The sequence below is a fragment of the Cheilinus undulatus genome, linkage group 18 (genome assembly GCF_018320785.1).
Source record: "Cheilinus undulatus linkage group 18, ASM1832078v1, whole genome shotgun sequence".
NCBI classification, from domain to species: domain Eukaryota; kingdom Metazoa; phylum Chordata; class Actinopteri; order Labriformes; family Labridae; genus Cheilinus; species Cheilinus undulatus.
Window position 1 is genome coordinate 31901358 of NC_054882.1, and position 17607 is coordinate 31918964.

The 17607-nt window shown below is 40.4% G+C and overlaps 1 protein-coding gene across 2 annotated transcripts; it reads right to left on the reverse strand.

The window, feature by feature from the left end:
- LOC121526414 (solute carrier family 4 member 1 adaptor protein) lies at window positions 1–17452 on the reverse strand. 2 transcript variants are annotated; one of them, XM_041812992.1, is made up of 16 exons: window positions 16573–17452; window positions 14761–14965; window positions 14515–14643; window positions 14368–14428; window positions 14124–14263; window positions 13851–14011; window positions 10015–10084; window positions 9720–9909; window positions 9425–9521; window positions 9063–9303; window positions 4372–4473; window positions 4195–4256; window positions 4042–4111; window positions 3396–3432; window positions 469–547; window positions 1–381 (listed from the first exon to the last, which is right to left on the reverse strand). In XM_041812992.1, exons 1-16 carry the CDS (start codon window positions 17404–17406, stop codon window positions 370–372), a joined length of 2490 nt encoding a protein of 829 aa, XP_041668926.1. In that variant the 5' UTR covers window positions 17407–17452; the 3' UTR covers window positions 1–369. The 2 variants fall into 2 exon arrangements, with proteins under 2 accessions (XP_041668926.1, XP_041668925.1); XM_041812991.1 differs by having other exon boundaries at window positions 1–547.
- Between the last annotated feature and the right edge of the window lie 155 nt (window positions 17453–17607).

A 17607-nucleotide genomic window follows, 5' to 3' on the forward strand; every position in this document is an offset into this window, starting at 1 on the left:
TTATTTACAGAGCGTTTTATTTTACATTTATATCACAAAATACATTTCTTTACTTTGTGTTTTGGGTTAAGACGACAGGAAAGAGGGTGGAAATATGGCAGTAAACCAACAGAACAGCACTGAGTGGGATTTCACAGAGTGAGGAATCCTGCTCCAGGCAAACAGTCACATAGCTGACTGGCTCATAAAGACAATCTTGTTAAAAAGAGAACTTTGAGAAGGTTGGGCTGTGTGTGTGTCGGTGCAGACACACACGCACACTCCACTTAGCTTGAGTCATTATCAGCTTGCGTTTCATCCAGTAAGCCATCCAAGTGTCCAGATGGTCAGAAAAGCTGCTTCAATGCTCTCCCTCTCTCTCCCTCCTCACTACACACTCTCCTTTGGAGAAAAAAAATAAGGTTATGCCAGCGATCGACTGAAGCCAAATAGGGGAGGGATGCAGATTGGATGTCAGGTGGACTTAACTGCAAGAGGAGCAGCCAAAGAGCACAGAGCTGAATTCAGATCAGTTACCGCTCCCGCTCTGTCCCTTTCTATTTTCTGCCTGGATGATATAGAACACAAATAAAAAGAACTGAACACAAGTGCTCTCATCTCTGTTATTATGAAGAGGTGAAAGTGCCAGAAGGCTGACTGCCCAATGTCCACACTGAGGGGGGTAATTCCCAAAACTGGACAGTATAATATGAAGTGGAATGGTTTGCTTTCCCAGAATGCACATACCACTCAAAAACGTGTCGACTTATTATCTCTGCTGAGCCCAGGTGTGTTTGTATCTCTTATTGTCTGCACCAGTGTTGAGTTATTTTTCAAAGTAACCTGTTAAGTAACACAATTACTGCCATTATAAATTAACTAGTTCCATTATTCTGTCACATATACTGAGAAAAGTACAGAATCAAGGGTTCATTTATGCTTGACATTTGAAAAGCACAATCAAATCCAGAATATAAGTCGCCCCAGTTCATCAGCTGTAGTCTGTATTTTGGAGACTTTCAATGAAAAGTTTGTGCACAGATAGCAGCGCAGATACCAAGCCTAAGTACTCATTCTTGTACTCATACCTAAATATCATTTTAAAGTATGATGTTGATGATGTGTCATTATGCAAGTATGTAGTCAAAGTTGGAGCCATGTCAAAAGTTTGGTGATATTTTAACATAAATGAGGATGACAACAGTAGAGGAGAATGAAAACTATGCACAGATAAATTGTCAAGAGCCTTTAAAATCATTTCAACAACAGTAATGGTATTATAAGGTACTCATATTTGTACTCAGTATCTGAGTACCTAAATGTAAGTATTTGTAGTTGGTCTGTAAAAGCGTGTCATCGCTGCATCCCTAGTATAAATATTTAAACACGTTCCCCTTAGGAGGAGTGTTTTCAGTCCAACCATCACTCTGCAAGATTTAAGTATTTAATGGTATGCTCCCTGTTCTTTTAAATGCATGGTTATGAACTAATAAGCGGAAAAGCAGTTAAAAAGTGGCACCAAACCCTGCCGAACTAGTGTCTATGGTAGTGCATTCAGCACGTTCTGAGCAGTGAGGCAACTGCTCTCAATACGCAGAGAAAGCAGTGAATTTTTAATCGTTAGGTCTTGTGCAGTGTGACAGTGGCAGCTGCACACACTTGCATTAATGACATATTACTGCAATTTATACAGGTATATAAGCTGCAGCCAACTTTAACATTCAAAAATAGGTATTAAGTGTGATTTATACATTGAATTCTATGGTATATGGCTATAGATTGAGCCTTCTGTTTATACACTGCCCTTTTTTAAGTCTGTATTTCTGCTCAGTCTCCAGAAGCCATACAAATACATACCAAATGCTGTAGTTCGTGCCACAATCATCACGCCAACATGACGCAATCATGGAAACGCCAACTGGCCGGCAAGAAAGGCTTCCTGCTGCTGTACGCTATAGAGCACTGTCCTAAACTTTTAATCTGGTGACCCACTTTTTACAAGGTGCAAGCCATTGCGACCCAACAACTTATTTTTCTGGAAACGTCTGCTTATCAAGTCTGCCTTCTGCACTGTCCTTGGCTGGTTGGATGCGCTAATGGCTGGTTCCAGACTCAGTCTGGTTCAAAAATCTCCCAAGACCCAACTCTGGGTCTTGACCCAGACTGGGTATAAGTGCTATAGAGGAATCGACAGTCTTGAATGCTGCTTACATGTTTTAGAAAGATGCTAAGGACTCATCATTGGGATGATGTGCCACAACCTGGGGCTGCAGGGTGGGGGAGTCAAGCTTGACACATGTCAAGAAAGGTGTGTTACTCAGTAGCCAGGTCAAGCTTGACAGAATCTCTTTTGCCTGGGTATTTTAACCCAGGTAATGCGCCCAGAGACTGCCGGCGGTCTTCGGGCCATTGGGACTTCCACAGCACAACCAGGGGCTTGAGGCAACCCTAATACCACAGAGGCGTTACCCTAGGTCATGCTTACCTGCCACATCCACCCTTTACTCTGCCCTAATAGTGTGAAATTTTTATTTTTTGACAAATTATTTTCCAACACCCCTGGTAATATGCAAGGACATCCAGAGCACAGCCTGGGTTTTGTTAATCCTCCTTCCTGCCCGATGGTGCCCCCTTCGGTCTCAATCTCAATTGACAGTTGTATTGTTTAAAACATAAGAATCTATTTGAGATGTAAAAGGGAGCATAAATCAACCTTTGAGGTACTTTTGTGTTCAAAAAAATCAACAACCACCTGGAACTTTCTGTACACACTGGTGATACTGTCAAGACAACGGCGTAGCCTCCTGAACGCCTACCTTTGTGTCAACTCTACTACCATTTTACAGCCTAATTTACATCTCTAATATGCTCACAATCTGACAATGAAGCGTACAGAGGAAGTTTAGATTAGAGTTTTAGATTCAGCTGTTTCAATGAAAGCAATACAACATAGCATCTTAAACTCACGTTATTCATGTCCCTTTTTTTTCCCAGAAATTCAAATAATGGAGATTTTCCCATAAATAAAATGTTGTCATCCATGTAGCTACACATGCACACTGACACAGCCCTAGGTGTACCTTCTAATGGTGCACCAGATTTGGAGAGAAACAGAAACAGTGCAGAAACTTCCAGGATTTTCACGTTTTGCAGCAAAATGTAAAGGGAAATATGCCTTATTTCTATATGGATTACTTGTGTGAAAGAGCAGTAAAGTAACGCATTACTTGAATTGTAAAACCAACATGTTTCATACTCTAAGGGATTACTTTGTAACATGTTACCCTCAACATTAGGCAGATACAGAGGGACTGGGATAATGGTCAGAGAGTGGGAGACTGGAGTCTTTGTGTTGCAGGTATTATGTGCTTTATAAAAGCTGACGGAGTGGAATCACAGGAGCTCAGTAGCCGTACTTGTCATTGAGGTGTGTGCGGCCATCTCCACTCTGACCTGTAAATGAAGACAACCAAGATGTAGCATAAAGTTAACATTGACTTACAAACACATGCAGTATTACATGTCCAAAGACAGCAGATCAAACAATACAAACCACAATATTCACAATAATCAAACTGATCACAGTACTTAAGTTACAGAGCATCATAATTCTGGGTCTGAATCTTAGCACAGTCTGGCAGCTGCTTCAAAGTTTGTGTTCAAGATTATTATTTCTAACTGACCTTGAAGTGAATTCCTCAGTGAACCATGGAAATCATTGCTGCAATTTAGGCTGCACAAATGAAAGCTGGACCATGAAAGTCTTTATTTTTTTACTTTCACCACACTGCAACTCTTAAACTGAGAGTTCCATCAACAATCGTGCTCATCAGAGTGAATATAAAGTCTAGAGCTGTGAATACAATTAAGTGTTTAAGTGTTTACACTTACAAAGCTTACTAAATACACTTCACTATGTCTGAAGTGCTCATCTCCTATAGAAATGTACCCATCATATATATATATAAAGTTCAAAAGTCAGGTTGGGGAAGTACGTTTTTTAAAAAGACTTGTTCCAAACTGATATTTGAGCAATTCAACAAGATCAGCCAGATATTTTACCTGCAGGAGGAACCCAGACACAGTAATCAGGGTCATCCTCTGGATACTGTTTCGACAGCTGCACTGGTGGCTGTGGACAGAAATCATGAGAAATTTAAATGTTGTCACAGTTTTAAGACTTTCAGTGTGTGGATAAAAAGGGCGAGGTGTTACCTTGCTAGGGCCGATCACTTTCTTCTTTATGTTCTTTTTTGGGCTTTCCTCAGCTGCCGGCTCTGTGGGCACATAGTTATAGAACATTACCGAGATGATTCATCAATACCACTGATACTTACTACATTTTACTAGAACTAAAGGGAGCACAGACTGATATGGAAACAATAATCTTACCTGAACTGGACAGGACCACAGCCTTTTTCTTGCTGCCGCTTTGAGAAACCTGCTCCGCTGTTTCTGCAGACTCCTTGCTACTTCTCTCTGTGTGCCGTTGCTCTAATATATGAAAAAAACATGATCAGAATGGGGAAATTATGTATTCAAAATCTTCCTAAACAGCTAAATATCATAAAAAAGTAATTTTTCCGGTGACAGAGGTTAGACAGTCTGTCCGTCACATCACATTCATGACAGGCTAAACAGAGCGACAAAACGTTGCGTAGTGGGCATGCACCACGGCCGAAGGGGCCAACTATATGGTCCAAGCTCAACAGGCAGCAGTTGTCATGTCAATGCATGATTCTTCACTATCAGTTGAACAAGCTGGTAAATTAAACTCTTGCTGAAGCCAGTCAGGGGTAGAGCAAAAACATCTTCTCCACCAAGAAAAGGTTTATTCAAAAGAAGTACAAAGAACCACAAAGAACTGTCCAGTTCTGTAAAAAAAAACTACTGTTATTGCTGCCTCCATGCTAATCTCTTCACAGTCCTAAACCCAGAGGTGGAAAGAGTGCAAGATAACTGTACTCAAGTAAAAGTAGATACTTTTTTAAAAACTTACTTAAGTAGAAGTACAATTGCTGGTCTATAGATCTGGATAAGCAAAAGCAAAAGCTATTTAATTTAAAGTTCATGCTAAAGTACTGAGTGACTACCTTTGATACCAAATAGTGATGTGTCGTTTGTGAATGAGCTGGAACAAAGAGGTGGCTTCGAACGATCAGATACTGATACTGTTAGAGAACCCTTTTATATCTTCCCCTTTTTCTTCTCATAATCATAATCATTATCATTCTTATGTATTTTGTGTGTGTCTCTGTGTTGATTAATTATTAGGGATGATCTTTTCCCTACACTGCTCTACAACAGACACACCACACATTAGGGACATGAGCCTGAGGTGTGTAGCACCACATTATGTAATAACGCCGCATTATGTAATAACCCTAACCATAGGACTTAGGATGGGCTCTAAGGTATGTCCTACCCAACTACCTTGCCCTAACTCTAACCGCTTAGGGACTTATGCCCATGCCTAACCCCCCTTCAGGGCTCTAGACTTAACACCTAACCTTAACCCTAGGACTTAAGGGGGGCTCCGGGGTATACCCTACTACGTTGCCCTAACCCTAACGACTTAGTGGCTTACAAAATACGGCGTTATTACATAATGAATTGAAAATGTATTACATCATTACATAATGCGGCGTTATTACATAATGTGGCGCTACAAGGTGTAACAGGTGTGTCGTACAGCCCAGCCAGTAGGCAGATTTTATCTGAACCACAATGTATTTTCAGGAGGCATTTTATTTTTAAAAATAATCACATGGTGTTTTCTTCAATTAAAAAAAACAGCATAATTATAATAAAATATCAGCAAAAACATCTTTCATATGGTGTGGCAATGCCAAATTTGGCAGGCCAAATGCAGCAAACTGGCACCAAAATGAAGAGCCATTTGAGAGCTGAAAGAGCCGGCTCTTCTTGGTTAGCTGAGCCAAATAACCCGGATCATTAAAAAGAGGTGGAATTCCCATCCCTAATACCACAGGGGGTATTAGAGACATAGTATACATAAAGAAGAGACACACATTATACAAGTTAAATAACTTCTGAACCATAAATCATAAATAGACCATAGCTTCCTACTTTCCCCCCTCATGAGGCCCTCAGTTTTGCCGCTCTAGTGACACTATCTATGCCTTCGTAGCCCTTAAGGTAGCTTTTCAGGCGGGTCTGGAACTTGGGTGATTGGATCTGCTTTTAATATTGACTAAAAACAGCCAATACAAAGAAGTGAAATGACTTTTTTTTTTTTTTTAATATATGAATATGGTGGAAGACGTTTTGTCAAAGAATGTTTTTTTTCCACTCTTTGGTCCCCAAGAGATAGGAGAACTAGTCATTATTATTTACTGCATGTCACACATACAAATATTTGAGTTTTAATTTCCATTTAGTTTTTATTTTTTTCTTTATAGTCCAATAACTTTTTAAAATTCAAAGGGCATTATTGCTGCACACACATTCTTAAAGCCCAGCTGGTCCTTAAAAAGGACATTTAGAACGTGACTGGTCAGGTGAGCCCAGAGGTCGCATTAATCGAATATTCTCCGTCATTGACAGATTTTTGTGAAGGATGATGGAGAATTTTGAAGGCTGTCCGTCATTTTGACGGGCTAGAACGATGAGGACAAGCCTGCATTTCAGCGCGCACACACAGACAGATGCATAGACCTTTTCCATTTTGCACACATGGAATATCAAGGAGATTATTTAATCTATTAAAAATCTTGTTCCCAGCAGGCTCTCTCACTGACTTTGACATCGTAGATGAGTGAAAGCACGTCGGCCTCCGTGCTGACTGTGCACTGAGAGGCTGCTGCAGTGTTTCAGTACAGAGGTCGGCATGCAGAGTGTTAAGGCCTTTGCACAATGAGCCCGTTTCATGTTGATCTAATCATGTCTGCACACTGATGCCGAAATTGTCGTTTTACTCGTTCCAGTCTTTTTTTCGGAACAGATTCGATTTTATGCGAAATTTCCTATCAGTCCAAAGTGACTGATGATTCAAAACAGTTCCCACTGCTCACCAATGAAACCTCACTTTAATCACCAAAGTTGACTCTTTTATCATGTGGATATCAACTATGGAAATATAACAAAGAGATGGGTGAATGATGATTCAGATCAGCGCCTGTTGCTTTATTCTTTCTTGCTCGCTCACCACCACCCGACCCTCCTCTCTCTCTCTCTCTGAAAACCTCACTTTATCCACCGTAGTTTGCCTGTGTATTATGTGGATATCAGTCATGGAAATATAACAGATAAAGGCATACGTTTGTAGCCTACTCACAGCTCATAACAGAGACAGAATTAAAAAGTTGTTCTCCATCTCTCCAGCTTGTCTCTGCACTATGACGCATGAGCATGTGCTGTATGAAGCTTTGTGTCAGGATGGATCCAGCAGGACTTTAAAGAAGTGACAGAGACACAGGCTCGCAGTAAGAAACTATTTGCCACATTCTACAAATTTTCGCAGTCAAGGCAAATACAAACGCAACGGACTCAGTGTGCAAGGTCCAAGTGCGTGACATTTTTTCGGATTACAACTCCTGTGGAACAGACAAATGCGCACAGCTCCACAGCGCAGCCTCCTAACAACTTATCAGCTAGGGTCATCAAACTACAACATATTGATATTAAAAATATCCTCAAAACTGTGCGTGATATCTTAAATGGCACGGTTCATAGTTGCTTGCTTAAAGACAGGGATTGGTGCTCCACCGTCACCACGTAAAAATGACAAGGAGTAAACGCTGTGCTACTGTGTTCATCTTTCTGTCAGTGCCATTAAAATGCAGAACCTCAAAGACTGTTCTTTGAATGTAAGTTTAAAAGAGTGCCTCATTAATTAAACACTACTAATAAAGTTATATTGAATTATATCATATTACAGATATTAAAGAGGAAATTATAATGACGGATTGTAAAATGGCATGGTGGAATTTTTACGACCCTTTCCATCAAAATGACGGACAACAAAAAAGTCCAGCGCAACCTCTGGTTGAGACAAAATGGTTAAAATGGCTTAGAGCTCTGAGGGTCGGGATTTCCAGTGAGGTTAAAGTAGAGTCACACCATTAGAATGAAAGGAAATTCAACATTTGTTTTTTCGATGTAATGTGGATTCATTCTCTGTAATGTGTAGTCAAATCAAAACTATTGACCAGTTTCATGTCAGTGTCAGAACACTTAAACCTCCTTGTTTTTCTATTCATTACTCAATAATGTATGTTTTTAAATGTAGTTAAGTACAATACTTCCACCAAAATATACTTCAGTACAGAAAATTACTACTACTCGAAAAAGTACAAGTTACTCAATTACAGCGTGTATAAATATGATTCGTTATGTTCAACCCCTAATGACACCACAGCTGTAGCTAGTATTTTTCCCTCCGTTTTTCTGATTGGTCTGGTCATTCTCTGACTGGTAACAATCGTGTTAGCTAGTTTAAAACTATAATAACCAACAACTCTGCTTTTGGCTGCAACTTTTTAACTGTGTTGTTGTCATCCTTTTAACTGTCATGTTGTGGTATTTATTTGTTTTTGATGTAATCCTGACATCACTAAAATGAGGACATGCTTTCATTGATTCTTCACAATTAAATAAAGGTTAAATTAATGAATTAAGTGGCAAGAATCTAGAAAATATGGAAGTTTCACTCTTTGGATTAAATTAGGAGAAAAATTTAACTTTTCTCACGATATTATACCTTTTTGAAATGCACTTGTTTTCATAGTCTTTTAATTTCATTTACAGAAACCATTTAAGACACACAGCAACCCAAAAGACGGTTGTATGTCTTCAATGGAAAATGGAAATCCTACAAACATATTTTAAGAATGTAAAGGTTTTAAATCCAAGGGGAAAGTCATTTCTGTCTTTAATCAACTCAGATAGTCAGGAGTGTGTTTTTGTCTGCAAGATATACTGCCACCTAGTGGTGTAAGAAATTCACATTGAGCATGCTGTTATAAATTAGGACGGCTACACACAGAGGACACATTTCCCCCCATCATTTCTCCTCTTTAATGTCTACTTTTAAACTTTCTTTTAGCACTTATGGCTCTTACCTTTTGCATCTTGGGACTTTGCTGGCTGCAGTCTTGAGGGAGAGCTGTCTGTAGACATGGATGCACTGGACTCAACATTAATGTCAGTAATATTCTCACAGTCTTCATCATCATTCCCCTCAGCTTTTTTCTCTGCCTCCTCCACCTCCTCCTCTTCTTCTTCTACCTCCTCCCCACCAGGTGTAAGCCCTTTCATGTTGAAGAGCTCTGCGGGCAAGTTGGGCCGCTTTGGAGGTAACTTCTACAAGACAGAGGGAAACATCAATAGTGGAGAGAAGGAGGTGGAGGAAACAGAAAAAGAAATGTTGCTACAGAAATAAAAGAGTCAGACTGAGTGATCCAACATGAGAAAGAACACCTACCCCGATGGTGCCAGTCTTCAGTTTGAATTTGCTTCCTCCCTTCATGGCTCCAAACAGTGGTAAAGTCTTTTTAGGCTTCTCTGGCTCTGAGCTTCCACTATCAAAACAAAACACAGCAAATAATTTGTTTAAATGTGGCCTTATATGCATGAAAAAAATAAAAGATTCTATTAAAACACCACTACCAACACCAAAGGTGCTGTAAAACACATATCCTTTATGGTACATGTGCTGATATTTTAGTATTTTGCTTGATTTTTTAGCATTACTCATTAATTGTAGTACTGTGCTCAACCTCGGCAGCAGTGAAGGCATTTGTGCAGGCCGTGTGAGCTCAACAAGTTTCTTCAGCTTCTGAGCTTCTTTGCGTAAATCCGCAACATGCACGTGAAGCTTCCTGCGCTCCACAGCGTCCATCGCTGCATCTTTGCGGACTGCAGTCATGAAGGCGTCTAGCGGGTCCTCGGTGGACGAGCCGGAGGAGTCTGAGAGGAGGAATGAGACATACAATTACACGAGGAGAACATGCATCTGTAGGTAGAGTGGCATCTATCCAGAGAACAGAGAACGCCCAGGCCATCATGACTCACCTCCTCTACCCGCACTGAGCTTTTTCTGAGTCTCTGCCAGCTCCCTCTCCACCTCTGACAGTTTGGCCACCTACATGAAAATCAAACACATGAATTTAACCACAGAAACATACAGTATGTTTAACAGTATAAGTGCACTTTAATGCACATAACACCAAAGAGTGGTTTTCAAAGCCAGGCCAAAGTGATTCTTGTATTATTTTCAGCAAAAAGAGCTGCTACAGAGGTCATATCTGACCGAGGAGACAGGCAGCTCTATGAGATGTTTCATCTTCAGAGGATTTAAAGAAGTAAATATTTCAGGACCTGTGGCACTCTGACATAACATTTCTAGATTTAAGATCAGAAGAGCAGCATCCTTGCATAAAAATCCATTGGGTATTCGACACTGTATTGGTTTACCGTTCAGATCAGCCATTATCAGTCCTCCTAACAACCATCAGCAAATAATGTGGCATTAAAAGATATCAGTAGCCAGTGTTTTATCTGTTGTGTCAAATCAATTTACCTAAGCCATTGCAGTGTCTCCCTGCAGCCACAGTGCTCTTTAATGTTTAATTTTACTTTTAAAAAATCACAGACAGCTTAGAAAAGTCTAAAGTCAACTGCATCTTGTGTTGCCACACATTTACCTTTTCACTGTCCCCTTTGGGGCTGCAGTCATCGAATCTTTTTGTAATCGACAACTCTATCAAGTCTTCTGCCGATTAATCAAGTACTCTAACAACAAATATTGCATTTCTAAATCAATTCCTTTTGCTTTTTTTCAAGAGAAGTAGTACTATACAAATGAGAAAAGAATGTGGGTCCCTTAAATGGACTACTTGTATGTTAAAAGTAGGTATTACAAGGTTATCTAAACAAAAAAATCTAAGATAGTTCTGATGGAAATTCAAACTTATTAAAGTTAAAAGGAAAGGAAGTTAAATAATTCCATTAGATTATGCCATAATTGAGGTTTAGGGATAATCTCCCAGGAAATTTTGGCAGCCAATACTTTCTTTCTGATATTGTAGTTTATTTCTATTTTCACTTTGCCACTGAGGTAAAGAAACACTAAACCATTTTAACGTCATTTATTTCAAGCATTAGTGTAATATGTTACATTCTAGCAAGAAATAAATCTCCATTATCCACACAGAGGTCTGATGATGTCTTAAAGCTGGACATTTACATTCCAAAAATTTGATGTATTTCTCAAAGGGTGTTCACTTTTAATTTTTGCAGCCACATTTTTTTTGATCCACAGTTACTTTTTAGCACCATATCTGGATCTGGGGACAAGTTTTAAGGTAAGCTGCATCCGTGATCTGTTAAATCCTGACTGTATGATGATGAACTCTGACCTACTTTGTCTCTCTGTCTCATTCACTGTTAGTAGCAACAACGTTTCTATTTGACTGGCATCTAATCATCAAAATGCAGTCTTATGAGATGCTTCGGGGGGGCCAAACGATTTTGAAAAAATATGCTGAAACAAAGATGTGCAGGCGCTGAATTTTAAATCAATTGTATGACGTGCACATGCAGAATAGAGAGAGAGAGAGAGAGAGGGAGAAAGCACCTGAACGAGACTTGAGTGATGAAGCTTGTCTCCTGTAAAACTGTCGGGTCAATCAGTAAAGTCTAAGGGATTCCCTGCAGTCTGCAGACACAAACTGACCATTACCTCGTATGAGTGAGTGGTGCAGGCTGCGTGTAATCTCGGAAATTTGCGTACTTTCACCCGTTAAAGGCTCTTCAATCTCTGTAGAAAACTTTGTTTTTCTTTATTTAAACCTTTTTTATGATAAAATATCGCTACAACACTGGCATAGTGCTGCATTTGCCATTATTCCACAGTCAGTGGATGCATAAAAAACGCAGCAGGACAAGTGCCTGTCAAAATGAATGCATCATTTTCTTTCTCTTCCCTCATGATTTTTACACAGCGCAGTGCATAGTCTTTACTGCATGTTACGCTATAATAACAGTGAAAACAGGTACTTTGTGCCACACAAATAACCATCCGTGTGTAACACAGCGCCATGTCCAAGCTTACACCACAGGTATATATAGACACATGGCTGATTTAAGCGAAGCCTCAAAGCAGATAATTTGCCTCGATGAATTTTTTTATTCTAATCGCTCTAATAATTCGAGGAATCGTTTCAGCCCTAGTTCCCTTGATTCATTTTGAATCTATAACAAGTTCTCTTTTCCATGGTTACGTTCATGTTAGAATATACATATGAGAGCACATCCGTAGCTAACCAGGAAGTCAAATACCCTTAGTTTAAGACAGGAGAAAAATCAACAAGACCATTTTTAATGCAAGTAGTGAAATTCATAAATGTGAATATAAGGATGCTATTAATTGCAATTAACTACAAAAATTCTGAGATTAATCAGATCAGTGCAAATCTAATATCAATAATAGTTTAAGAAGCAAAGGTTTTAGTAAATAAAACTGACTATTGCTCAGCACCACCCTAACCCCCCTTTTTTTTGGCAGATGCACCTTTATCAGGGTTTTTGTAAGTAAGTGCAGTTTCCTGGAGATAAAAACATTTCGAGCTGGAAGCCTTGATGGGTATGAAATGAAGACATCCATCCATCCATTATCTACACTGCTCAGCCTATTTGGGGTCATGAGAGGCTGAACCCTATTCCAGCTGTCACTGGATGAGAGGCTGGTTACATGCCGGACTGGCTGGCTGTCGATCACACGGCTGACACAGAGAGACACACAACCAGGCACACTTGCACCTGTGGTGAATTTAGAGTCAACAATGGACCTAATGAGCATGTGTTTTTGGAGGAGGCAGGAGTACCTGGAGAGAACCCACGCATGCACAGGGAGAACAAGCAAACCCCACTCAGACCCTGTCTGACTGGAGTTCAAAGCAGAAGCCTTCTTACTGTGAGGCAACCCCTTTTCTGCTGTGGAACCTGATATCATTACCTTGCTGTTTAAAATGACACTTACAAAAGAAAACAGAGGCTCAGCCACTAAAATAAAATTCCAGACTAAAACATCAACATTTGCTGGATCACCTGCCATCTTATTTAGTAGAGATATCCCTAATCCAGTCACAGTCATGCATTTTGCATTTGAGGATTTGAGGTATATGTCTTGAAATTACTGAATGGATTACCGTTTAGTTATTATACAGACATTCATTTCCCCCTGAGAATCTGCCTCAATAACTTAAGCTATCCTTTAACTTTTCATTTCCTGTTGCCGTTGACTCACAAGGTGGACTTATCGAAGTAGTGACAGTACCGATTTATGACCAAATACATTTAAGTATAACCACAATCTAAACACACTGAGCACAAGCCAGTTTCTATTCCTACAGAAAAACAATCATTGAAACAATCAGTGACTTGTTCCCTACAGATTTAAACTTATTCCCAATAGAGGCTTCCAGCAGTTTATGCCCACAGAATGCATTTGGAAAGGGGAGCTAAACAAAAGAAGTTTCATTTGGCACTTCTACCTGCCATAGATGATTGAAATAGGGCCCTTTGTATTATTTTAATACATCTAATTCAGCAGTTCCAAACCTTTCTCTCCTTGGAGCCCCCCCTACTTCTATCTAAGACCTGCATGATGAAAATAAGATGTGCTGCTGTTAAAAACAACTATCATTTCAATTGTTTCATTGCTAAAACCTGAAGCAAGAAGATCCACAAATTTTTCTTACCAAAGTCCTCTGAATAAAATATTCAACAATAAGCTATCATGGTTTTAGTTTAGCTGTGAAAATCCAATTTTGACAAACTCAGAGCAGCCATAAAAGGCCACAGGTGATTGCCCCTAGTCATGCATTTTAACTGAAGGATATTTATACCAGTGAGTCATAGGTCTCAGGCCGCTCCTCAATCTTCCCCGCCTTCTTCATCCTCTCTTGCCTCTTCCTCTCCACAGTGCCAGTTCGATCCAGGAATGTGTCGTCATCACTGTCATAGTAGTCCTCATCTTCCCAGTTCTTCTTCTTACGCTTCCGGGACACTACAAATACAGCAGAAACGGAATATAAAATATTAATGCAATCATAATAACTACAGGCTGTTACTTCTCCTGAGGGTGGTTCATAAAAACCTTCATGGAGCAGAGAACGCACCTGCCTCCTGGCGCAGAAGCCCTCTGGCTTCCAGCATTCGACAAGCCTCCAGGCAGCACTGGATGGCTGCTTCTTTCTTCTTCCCTGCGTGGGTTACCTCTGCGACCAGCTGTCGGCCCACAGCATCATCCACTGGGAGCCTAGCAGGAACATCATCATGACATTTGTAACTCTATACACAACCTCTCTAAAAACAACACAGCATGTTTTGTTGCTTTATACAGTAATATATTTGGGGACTTACTTTATTCTGCAGAGCCAGCTGCCGTGGCTTTTGTCCTCATACTCAAACTCCAGCTCCTCTCCTAGAATAAAAGATGGCAACAAAAAGAACTGAAGGAACCATGTAAACATCTAAGAAGAACCAGTAAACATAAGTTAGTATTCTTACCCTCCCGGTCGTAGAAACCCTGCAGAGCTTTCTTTGGGTCTTTCAGGTACGCTGCTTCCTGGTCCTCATGGAACTCTGTTGAGAAAGGGTTTTCCTCGTTCTCGTCTTCCTCTGCGACAGCTTCCTCAGCTGCAGGTCCACAACAGGAGAGAACACATGGGTTAGCATGCATCTTTTGCTAAACATCAGGGTAAATATATCCACAAAATACTGTACAGCTCGATCCAACAACTTTGAAAAGCTCACCCATTCCCCACGAACAGCCCGAGTCTTCAGACGGTTTGCTCTGGCCCTTGTTGCTTTTCTCTTCCTCGTCTTCCTCCTTCTCCTCATCGTCATCAGAACCATCTCCCATCATCCTCTTCTCCAGCTCCTCCCTCTGTTTTCTGGCCTTCTCCCTCAGCTCTGTCACTGTCAGCTCAGACTCCTCTTCCTCATCAAACTCTGGGCCCTGTGAGAAAAATGTGAGGGAAAACTTCAGATTGTGTAGCATCATAGAAGTTCTCCTTGCATTTTCCTTGGTTTTTGGAAAATAGCTTTTTCAATTTCTTTTGAGGGAACTCCACTAGCTCAGCGTTGTGGTTCTATAATACTAATTCACACATAATACACATTACAATTTTACTGCTTTGAAACAAGGCATATTGGGAAAAAAACATATGATTGCAGGGAGATTCTTTAGGAAGACAAAACATCTGAGATGTTCAAGATTAAAGGAGTGCTTTAGTGCGATTTTTTTCCTAACATATTTCATCTTCATCAAATATTGGATCATTCAGTTGGTCTTCTTGCAACATGTTGGTATCTAACCTACCTTACCACATGGCCCACACAGCCTAGACAGCCACCTTCAACAGACCCAAGCTTCATACATGCAGGTAGTGACAATGCTGATACCACCTTCCCTAACACCACTCGTAACTGTAACTACAGAAAGACAACTATTCCTGTAAGAACACACACATGAAACTAAAAAGTACAAAAGAGAAAATGAGAAAGATTAGAAGCAAGGGTGTGAGAGAGAGAGAGAGCTTAGCAACAGGGTTGGGAGGCAGATCTCAGGGTCAGGTGCCCAGATGTGGGCTAACATGCACCTCTGCCTGGCATGGCTTGATGCTCTACCTCCCCCTACTCCCTCATTTTCATGAAAGAAGAGAAAAAACAGCAGATCATGAGAAACTAATGAATAGAGGAGTTAAGGGGTTTTGTCAACCTTTATTTTTGCCCTCAGCTTGCATTATCCATCTTCATCCAAAACCACCAACTGGTCTGAACTGCATCATCTCCTTAACTGTCTTTCACAGACTCTGTCCCTGCACATCCAGCTTTCTAAATAATGAAACTGCTGACCATCCCACTTCTAATGGACAAGTCCTAACTTTCCATCCTCACTGTTCAGCTTCTGCTCCTAAATCTGCATATCTAAGCTTCTTTGTAGCCAAAATATCAGCTATAAATAGCAGCACAAATGTTCCTGTCGGCTGATACTGATGTCATACTTATAATATAGCACAACTATTGATGTCTATTGTTTGTTTAAAAAATATACATCCTGCTACTCACCTATTGTCATGATTCGAACTGGACATTTTGAAATAGAAAAATTAATTTCCAGCAATTAAGTTACAGCAGAATCTTAACCAGGATAAAATATGAGTTACAGTGCATGTGGAAAAAAGAACTGGATAGAAGCAAGTTAATGGGATGAAATATAAGAAAATATGCATGGAGAACCTAACATAAATAAAATGGGTTCATTGAATTTTTGACATTTTCAATGTAGAGCCACACTTACTGTGTATACGTGTTATGTACCTACTGGTTTAACCAAACACTTCTTACATCAACTTTAGTAATTCTAATGTGTTTAATTGAGAAAAGACAATTGTGTTTCATTACATAAACAAATGTGCCCCTATCTTGTGTCTTATTGCAGTTAGAGATGTCAAATTCGTCCCAAGCTGGCCTCAGAAGCTGGTATAATCATGAATAACATGCCCTACTCTGATGATGGCTGATGGGGGTATGATTACAATTCAATGAGTGAATCTGATATACCTGCAGGATAAAAAGCCTCGTGCTCCCACCAAACTTCAGAACATGTCCCACTTTCAGTCTGATGTAGGTCTTTGGGGGAATCTTGTTCTTGTTCACCACAGTCCCGTGTGTGCTGCCCAGGTCGTGGATATAAAACCCCCTCTCCTCCCCCACGGACTCCCCCTCTCCGGCCTCTCCGCGGTACTGAATCACAGCGTGGTACCTGGAGATGGAGGGATGCTCCAAAGAGACGTCACATACAGGTAAACGTCCAACCACAAAGTAACTCCTCTGTGTGAGGGGCACCGTGTCCACTATGGCGCCGTTTTTAAGGATTTCAAGAGCATACGGGATATCTGGTGCTGAGCCTCCCCAGGATGGCTCTGTGTACGGAATAGGGGGGAATTTACCAGCCGGGGGACCTTTAGGGAGAACACGGGGTTTGGATTCTGGTTTGGTTTTGACAGGAGCCCCCATCTTGTCTTTGCCGCCCTTTGTATCATCTTCTTGGGCTTTTACAGCTGGTGTGCTTTCACTCGCAGGATCCGAAGAGTCTTCGCTACAAGCCTCCACAATCTCAGCTTTGTTGTTTTCTGTCAAACTTTTGTTTTCAGCTTCTTTGTGCTTAACTGGAGCCGCGGTGCTGGTAGAGCTGCGTTTACTGGTGAGGGAAGGTGCGGCAAAAAGAGCCGGTTTCTTAAAAGTGTCCTCTATTTCTGGTTCCGTTTTGTTTGAGTCTTTCTTTTCGGGTTCACTTCCATTTTCCTTGGCCGAGCACTCGTCGGTTTCCATTGCTGAATTAATTTCTTCATCCGTAGTTTTAACATACACGTCTGGCTGTAGGGTAGCGGCCATGTTTATTTGGTGCGACTCTTAAATTTGCTCGGGTCTTCTGTGCTTTTTAAGATTTACCAAATACTGTTATTAAACTTGGTTATCCGTCAAAAAGTTATTTAAAAAACACGAATCAATAAAAAGAGTTTAAATGTTGAATAATTTATTGCAATATTGCTGTCTAAGTAAGAGACTCCGAGTGGAACCAACATTTTTTTCCTG

Bases quoted from the DNA above. Each gene is read 5' to 3' on its own strand.
- LOC121526414 (XM_041812991.1), bottom strand. From the start codon at position 17,406: ATGGCCGCTACCCTACAGCCAGACGTGTATGTTAAAACTACGGATGAA. The intron at 9,522-9,719 runs GTTGAGCACAGT...TTGTTTTGATAG, and splicing joins ATGCCTTCACTGCTGCCGAG to TGGAAGCTCAGAGCCAGAGA. The intron at 9,304-9,424 runs GTAGGTGTTCTT...TCTGTCTTGTAG, and splicing joins TGAAGACTGGCACCATCGGG to AAGTTACCTCCAAAGCGGCC.